The 8,821-nt window shown below is 45.6% G+C and overlaps 1 protein-coding gene across 1 annotated transcript; it reads right to left on the bottom strand.

Moving 5' to 3' along the window:
- Positions 1–3,040: 3,040 nt before the first annotated feature.
- Positions 3,041–4,654, bottom strand: RBMXL2 (RBMX like 2; the record flags this gene model as incomplete). The annotated part of the gene is made up of 1 exon (XM_082629255.1): positions 3,041–4,654. Exon 1 carries the CDS (start codon positions 4,190–4,192, stop codon positions 3,041–3,043), a length of 1,152 nt encoding a protein of 383 aa, XP_082485381.1. The 5' UTR covers positions 4,193–4,654.
- Between the last annotated feature and the right edge of the window lie 4,167 nt (positions 4,655–8,821).

Here is an 8,821-nt window from a genome sequence, read left to right as displayed (position 1 = left end):
TATTATAAAGTATTTAGAAATTATACAATAAGAGATGCCAATGTGCAGACCATAGAAATTTAAGGTAACATTGTCACTTTTGCTTAAAATCCATCTCTTTTAAAGAGATAAAACATTACAAATTCAGCTAAAGCTCACTCCTCACACTAAATATCCTGACTTCTTGTGTATCACTCCAATCATATTTTTGTTCTTTTTTAGCACACATGTATTTACAGAATTTGCCTTTTTCACCCAGCAAATATTTTGATATTTACCTATGTTGATACATGTGGATCTGGTTGATTCACATTAGCTTCTACATGGAACTTCACCGAAGAATGAATCTCACTTGATCCTCTCCAGTAGGGTCTTTCTTCCCTTTTAACATTCAAAAAGTGCTGTAAAGACCAATCCTGTGCATATCTCCTTGTGTACTTGTGCAAATTTCTCTAGGTCCTCTCCTTGAAGCAGATTTTCTGGGTCATTAAGGTATGTTCCCTCCAACTTTATTAGGCATTGCCAAGATTATTTCCAAAGTGATTGTGTCAATTTACACATCTATCAGAAAGGTATGAGTTCTTTTGCCCACTTTTTTCTTGGTATTTTTTCTTTCTTATTGTTTTCTAAGTATTCTTTTGGAAATTATTTCAATGCAAATAAATTGCTCCAATCTATGGTTTAATACTTCACTTTACCAGTGTCTTTTATCACAAAAAAAATCTTAATGTGGAAAATTATATCAACATTTTCCTCCTAGGTTTGTGCTTATCTTAAAAAGAAACTCTATACCTCAGTGATATATTTATTTTCTTCTAAGTGTTTAAATTTTTTTCCTCTTCACATCACATTTATCTTCAAACCAGCTAGAATGTATTTTTGTGTATAGTATTAGGAAATCTCTTTTTGCAGAGATAGCCATTAAAAAAAGTCCATCCTTTCACCATTGCTTTAAAGCTGTCATAACACCATGTTTTCATATACAGCTTGGCCGGTTTCTGGGCTATTTTGGTCTATTGATCCGTCTATATTTGCCTGTTGATGTCACACAGCTTTACTAAATTACTATAATTTTCTAATAAGTCTTGATATCCGGTAGGGTAAGTTCTAATTTTTTTTTTCAGAATTACTTTGCTCTTCTTGCTCTTTATCCTACCATTAAGTTTTAGGATTAGCTAAATCTCCCATTAGTGTCTTTTAAAAAATCTATTTCTTAATAATTTGTTGGTAGTGAATGGGAGCTATTGTTTTTTCAGTTTTGTGGCTGATTGGCCAAATCTTTTATTTAGTATTCCATCACTGATCAACACAAATATATGATATTATTGGGGAAGATGGGAGGGGTGCTGTGTGCCAAAAAAAAAAACCATGCTGTAATTTCACTTGAAGCTGTACTGATTTTCCAAATTAATTTGGCAAGGTTGAGAACGGTTATGATAAAGTCTTCCCAACCACGACAAGACATGAATCTCCATTTATTTAGGCTTCTTTTATGTCCTTTAACAAAAATTAGCAATTTTTCCATTAAGGTCTTACACATTTTTACCAGGTTAACTCCTGGATCTTTTTTTTTGGTTGAGCTATTTCTTGCATTTGATCTTCTGGGCCACTATTGCAGCTTCTCCTGTAATTCACCTACTTTATTATTTTGTCAAAAAATCATGTTTTTAGAGTCATGTATGTGAGTGTGTTACATTCAGATCTCTTTATGGACTTTTTGTTGTTGTTCAGGTGTTCATCTGTTTCTCTAGCAATTATAACACTGAACGTGGATCCTAATATTTTGACCGGATCCGTCTTTGTCTGGTCGTTAGAGATCCTTGACTGTACAATTACCTTTCTTTCAGATAAACAGAGGAATTCCACAGGAGCTAAATGGAAAAGGTGTTTCTTACCTTGTGCTTGGGGTGAAAAAAGGAGACTCTCATATTCTTGAGCCACTTTGGAGGAAGCCTCTATGATCTTTGCTCAAGCCCTTCTCCCCACCATAAGAGTATAGACCACTCAACGCATGCCCTTGCCTTTTGTGGACAGGAGGACCTCATAACACGCTGAGATCCTCAGATGTTGAAATGCCAAGCTCTCAGAGATCCTCTGAGTTTCTGACCTCTAATGATGCTTACTTTTGATTTTTCCACCCCTAGGGGAAGAAACCCAATTTTTCAATTCTCTAGAGCCAAGGGCAAGTAGCTTGCAGTTAGGAATGGAAGCCATCTGGATACCCAAATCCACCATTGGTATATTTTCTACCTTGTTTCTTAAAATTTGTTGGTGGTGAAAGGGAATGGTATTAATTGATTTTATGGGGGGCGGTTTGCAGTTTTGTGGCTGGTTGGCCAAATTTTAATATAGTATTCCATCCTAGTTCAACACAAGAATGGTATTTTGGGGAGTAAGGGAATAGGAGATTCTGCAGATTTCCAAAGAATAAGAAAACAGGCGAAATGTGGCCAGCATTCTCCATTTGTTTTTTTAGACTTACTGAGTGAATAAAACTTTCTTTCATTACATATACAACGGATCTAAGTGGTTTTTGTTGTTGCTGTCGGCTGTATGGTTTTTAATACCGTTAACACTGAGATTCAGTTTGAAAGACACTTTGAAATCTTAGGAGTAAAACACACCAATCCCTCCCACTCTCCCAAAAATCTAGTTGGTTTGAATGGACAGAATGACCGAATTTTCCATTTTAGGTGGGCAGAAAGATCTTTGTAAAAGATCTTAGAACTTTTGGCCTCATTTATCAGGAGAATTTAGAAGGAAGGAAGCCTTTAGGAGAATTTTTACTTGGAAATATAAGAAAATTAGTACGCAGGTTCAAGTATACTTTTAAATGAACTTGTTGAAAGAAACGTTAACAATTCCAAAACGAAATCAAAACGAGTTTTAACTTTTTCCTCTCAAAAGTACAAAAAAAATTATGGAGAGAAAGTTAACAGTAAATTCTTAAAACGTAAAAACAACTCTTTCGTGCGCTAGTCCTTGAGTAGTTACCATAGAACAGTCTCTGCTTTTCGGCAGCTTCTTTGAACGCGGATTTTGGACCCAAGTCTCTTGGTGCTTAGTATCTGCTCCGGTCTCCCCCTTTCTCCGAGCAGCTTCCCAGGCGGCCTCCGCCTAGGTGGGCCCTGCGGCCGGACCCGCTGTAGGACTCGCGCCGGGGCGGGCACCCTCTCTCCATGGACGGCGGCAGCCCACGATCAGCTCTGCCTGCCCGGTCGCGGCCCTTCCAATAGCGCTCGCTCCGGCCGCCACCGTAAGCATCGGGCGAGCAGCCGCGGTACTCGTCGTAGCGGCCGCCGCCGTAAGATGGCGGGGGCCCCCGTGCAGGGGCGGCGCTACGCAGACCCCCGTAGCTCTCGAAGGGATCTCGGTAGGAGCCTCCGCTCGGGTGATACAGGTAGTCGCGGTCGCGCGCCCCGTAGCCGTCTCGGTCGCCGTAGCCTCTCGATGGACAGTCGTCCCGGGCGCTGGAGTGGTCGTAGTCGCGGTAGGTGTACTCTCTGGGCGAGGGAGCAAAATCCCGGGGGTCGCGGGCGCTCGAGTAGTCGCGGCTCGACGAGTAGCTGTCTCGGGGCGCGTAGCCCTCCTCCCGGGGGCCCAGGTAGGGGTCCCGGCGCGGGGGCGGCGGCTCCCGGCGCAGCGGGCCGGCATAGCCGTCTCGCCCCCGCACGGCCGGGGGCCTCCCGCGTATTCCACCGCCTCCGCTGCGGGCCGCGCCCGACAGCGCGGCCCTCTTCGGGGGCGGGCCGGCCCTGCGCGGCGGCGGCGGCCCGCGCTTCACAGGCAGCGGGGCCCGGGAGGACCGCGGGTCGAAGTCGCCCGCGTAGCCGCCGTCGTCCGCCGGCCCGCCCCGGGACTGGGGGCGCCGTGGGCCGCTGCCGCGGGCCCTGACCAGGCCCCTCGGGCGGCTACGGGACGGCGGCGGGTCCCGCCGGCCGCTCTCGAACACCGGCTTGGTGGCCTGGGCCACCCTGATGGGCTTACCATCCAGGGACTTGCCGTTCATGTCTCTGACGGCGGCCTTGGCATCTAACGGGCTTTCGAAGGTGACGAACGCGAAGCCCCTGGACTTGCTGGTTTCTCGATCTTTCATCAGGAGCACCTCGGTGAGGCAGCCATACTTGCCAAACGCGGCCTCGAGGATTTTCTCGTCGGTTTCGAGGTTGAGCCCGCCAACGAAGAGCTTCCCCGGGCGATCCGCTTCCACCATATCTGCGGGTCGGGTGGTCAGTGGTGGTGGGCGACGAAGTTGAGGCACCGGTCTTGGCCTCCGACCCCGCTCCTACCAGTCGGGCGGTGCGTCGGTCGCGGAAACCCCCGGAACCACAAGTCGGCTGCGCAACCGGAACGCACCGGTTTGCGCCTCTCGTATCTAGTTCCCGCAGCCTGGCCGACTCGTTGTGATTGGTTGGTGGTGCGGGGAGGGCCGTCCCGCCGGCAACGAGGAAGGTTGGCGGTTTTTTGACTTTGTAACCTATCCTTGGCCTGAATTCTTTTCTTTTCTTTTTTTTTTTTTTTGCGGTACGCGGGCCTCTCACTGTTGTGGCCTCTCCCGTTGCAGAGCACAGGCTCTGCACGCGCAGGTTCAGCGGCCATGGCTCACGGGCCCAGCCGCTCCGCGGCATGTGGGACCTTCCCGGATCAGGGCACGAACCCGTGTTCCCTGCATCGGCAGGCGGACTCTCAACCACTGCGCCACCAGGGAAGCCCGGCCTGAATTCTTTAAGTCACTCCTGAAAGCTCGGCTGCAAAATGAAAAGCCGTTAGGTTACAACAAAAAGTTTTCCCCATTGCTCTTAATGAGAGGAATTTTAATGCATTCCAATCCACGTTACCCAAAACCACATTCAAACAGAAAAAGGTGAACGGACCGCATCCTGTTTGGAAGGTTACCATATTGTTCGAAGAACGTAAAAACCAATTAGTTCAGCAGGACTTTTTGGTCCTCCTTTTGAGTAGGAATCCAATGTAATAATGAAAAAAAAAACCCAGTCAGTTCAGTGAGCTGAATTATATTCTGTTTTCCTAGCAATGACGGAAGAAAGGAACGATGATAAAAAGCCCCTATGTTTGAGCTTTTACTGACTCATTGGTGGTGTCCAATGGCCTGGCCTTAAGGGAATGGAAAACTGGCCTAATAAAGGGGTGCCCCTATGAGGCATGGCCATATTGAAATCACTATGAGAATTTGAGGGATGCATTACAGTAGGACATGGTGATGCCCGTAGGAAGAAGTGACTAGCAGGTTCACAAGGTGGATGGAACTGACTAATGGATATCCTGGTGTGCTTGGTTGAGGAGGCCACCTGGGTGCATAAAATGAGGGGACACTGAGGGGACTACAGCAATACAGAGATGGACTCAGTCTAGACATACTCCTCTCGCACCTCTGAAGCATAAACTGCCACTAAGAGCTGTTTTGTTTGCCAAAAGAAAAAGAAAAAAAAAAAAAAAGACAGAGCCTGCAGATGGGATGTTGCAGATACCTTGGAGGGGGAAAGACCGTGAACATAGCAAGTGACAAGTGAGTCAGATGCTGATATCCAATGGGTCTTGACAAGAATAGATCCTGACTCTGGTGTAGACTTTGCTTACTCAGTGATAGATGCAAATGCTCAGAGTACTATAAAAGAACAGTACAGAAAATATTATACCAATGTGGATCACCAAGTGACATTTCTTCAGACCAAGGTACACACTTTACACCCCATAGTGTAAAGAGATGGACAGAGGGATATCCTGCTCAGAGTAATAGTTTGATAGAGAATTGGAATGGGGAATTAGAGCATCAGTTGTCTAAAAGGCAGGTAGATACAGGCATGAGGGGCTCTCTAACCTTCATGAGTGTGTGCTCACACTCAACATGAGCGGGGCTAAGGGAGTGTCCTCACTAAATAGAGTCCTCTTTTTTTTTTTTCTCCCTTATGGATATGGGGTGGAGGAGGATACTAGTATAACTGTGCAATCCTTCCCACATGGAAGATGACTGATGACCATAACTTTTTCTTTCCTTCCCACCTCATCTCACCTTTCTTTTCCTTATGTAATGGTCACAGGATCAGGGCTGCAACTACAAGTCCCAGAAGGAGGGATGATACCCAAGCAAGAAACTATAAATTTTTATGTCAGAATTCCTAAGGAGCTGATGGAGTGGATTGTCCCTTTACCCTTTTTGGCAAAACTGGGATTAACAGTGAATGCAGCTATATTGTCTAATGGTTAAAAGGGCCATGGGTTCTGTGTCTACATAACCCTACTCTAAATGAAGGGAGGTCCTTTCTACAGGAGTACTGCTGTCTGCAACCTAAAGCAGCATAGCGGGTACCACGCTCCCTTCCAAAAGTGGAAAAGTTTGAGTATAAATGGAGAGAGGGAGGGTAAAGGAATGAATAAATGGGTTATATGAAGAGGGACACCCAAAATTACATTAACACTCTGAAAGCAGCTCAAAGCAAGAGATGATATTATCTCTTAGCTTGATGAGACCAGATGCCTGAAAGAATGGAGCTATACAGTGCAGAGGCCACTCCTGCTTTTGAAACCTGCCAAGATCAAATGAAAGCCTGCAAACCTGGGTGGCCTCATCCTGGGAGAACTTTCATACAATATGAAGATGGACTGGACTGAATGGGACTCTGGGAATGTGCCAGTCTCTTTTGACTTTCATTTTCCAAGTTATACCTACCATAATGCAATATGGTCTTACACTTACATTGTTGTTAAAATGATAATATTGATATTGATAGTCAAATGTACTTGGAAATTGAGTTAAAAGCCTCCTATTTCTTTTTTCTTTTTTTCTTTTTTTTTTTGCGGTACCCGGGCCTCTCAGTGTTGTGGCCTCTCCTGTTGTGGAGCACAGGCTCCGGACACGCAGGCTCAGCGGCCATGGCTCACAGGCCCAGCCGCTCCGCGGCATGTGGGATCTTCCCTGACCATGGCACGAACCCATGTCCCCCTGCATCAGCAGGCGGACTGTCAACCACTGCGCCACCAGGGAAGCCCAAAAAGCCTCCTGCTTCTATTCTACACTGACTCCTCCAAATGTTGCTGTATCTGTTACGGTCAGACAGATATGATCTTTTTGCTATAAGGGATCCATTGTCAAAGACCAGGGGGTAGCCTATGGTACAACAAAAAACATTTATCTGGCCCTTGTCTAAAACCCTTGCAATTTCCTGAGTGACAGGAGTGTCTTTTATTGCCCATAATGAGACCCTTTCCACCACACCTGAGGAAACTCCTAACGGGGCACCTAGAGAGCTTCAGGATGGGGACTGGTCACCAGAGGAACCAGCCATGAGATTAGAGGGTTAGAACCTGGCCTCTGGGGAGGGGGCTGAAGATTGAATTCAATCACTAATGGCCAATGATTTAATCAATCCTGCCTATGAAATAAAACCCCATGTAAAAACCCTAAACAACAGAGTTCAGGGAACGTCTGGGTTGGTGAACACAGGATGTGCTGGGAGGATCATGCACTTGGAAGGGGAATGGAAGCTCTGTGAATCCACTCCTCCCCACCCTCAACTTGCTCTTCATCTGGCTGTTCATTTCTATCCTTTATAATAAACTATAATCATAAGTATAGCACTTTCCTTAGTTCTGTGAGTCATACTAGAGAATTTTAGAACCTGAGGGGGATTGTAGGAATTCCCAAATTGGTAGTTGGCCTGGAATCTATTGTGGTAATCAGGGAGAGATGGTATGTCATTTTCCAACAACAATCCTCAATTCTCTGACACCAACTGGGTGTCCTGTAATTCAACTCATTTCTGACACTATGTACCTAGAGTTAGCACAGACTGTGCAGCTTAAGGCCTCAGTTCCAACAAAACTGCTCTCACTTCAGATGCCAGCTGCAAATGGGGTCCCCAAATTTCTGCCTGGCCAACTACAGAGCAACTACAATGAAGAGGTTCTGACATACATGGTCTTTGTAAATTCTACACTCGTGGTCTGGGCCGCTCATTTTGAAATCTTTTAAAGTAATAATTATACTAACTGAAATTATGAAAGGCATTAAATAGATGAGTATTTTGTGTGTTTACCCACTGTCCCCCATGTACCCATGAAAAAGAATGTCTCATACTATTTTTCAATTCTTGTACAACTACTGGCAGCAAACTGTAGTAGATTTGAATGATGAATGAAGGTACGAATACCAGTGAACAAGGAAGGTCCACCAAAGGAGCTAGAACCAGGCAGGGGGGTGGGGGCATTCCCTATGGAGTCTTTCACTGGCTACACTGGCACCAGTATCCTCCAAGAGAGTAACTGGGCCAGAGTACCCTAGATGGAGACTTAGGGGGGAGAGGAGCTCCAAGATGAAAAAATGTATTACCATCAGGGAATAGAGAAGACATTTCAAGAAAAATAAAAAAGAATCACACTCCTCACTCTAAAAAGTAAAAACAAAAAAAATCTCTGCAAAGGGCTATGCCCTGACAAGGGTGAGTTGCAGAACACGAGGAATCGTCTTGAAGGTCCCTATCTCCTCAGGGTAGAAATCCCTAAATCAATTGAATGAGATCCCCATCTTTCCTACTAGGAAGGTCAGGGGAATTTCTCTGGAAGCAGCACCAGTGCCTGTAGCCTGGGCCCCTGAATCTGTCCCCAGTATCTTCAGGGACTGAGTTCTGATCCAACCATCCAGACACACAGAGTGATCTCACGACTCTATACCATGCCACAAACTCCTTGACAGCGAGGAGGGAGCTTCCCAGTTAGTCTGAAGCTTGGGCACCCTCTCTCTTTTTTTCTTAATTTAATTTTTTAAATTGTGGTAAAATACACTTAACACAGAATTTACCACCTTAAGCATTTTTAGATACACAGT

Source organism: Mesoplodon mirus (genome assembly GCF_964341445.2).
Source record: "Mesoplodon mirus genome assembly, chromosome: 7".
In the NCBI taxonomy this organism is placed as follows: Eukaryota; Metazoa; Chordata; class Mammalia; order Artiodactyla; family Ziphiidae; genus Mesoplodon; species Mesoplodon mirus.
The sequence above is the reverse complement of the archived record's forward strand: the minus strand, read 5'-3'. Positions and strand labels throughout refer to the sequence as shown.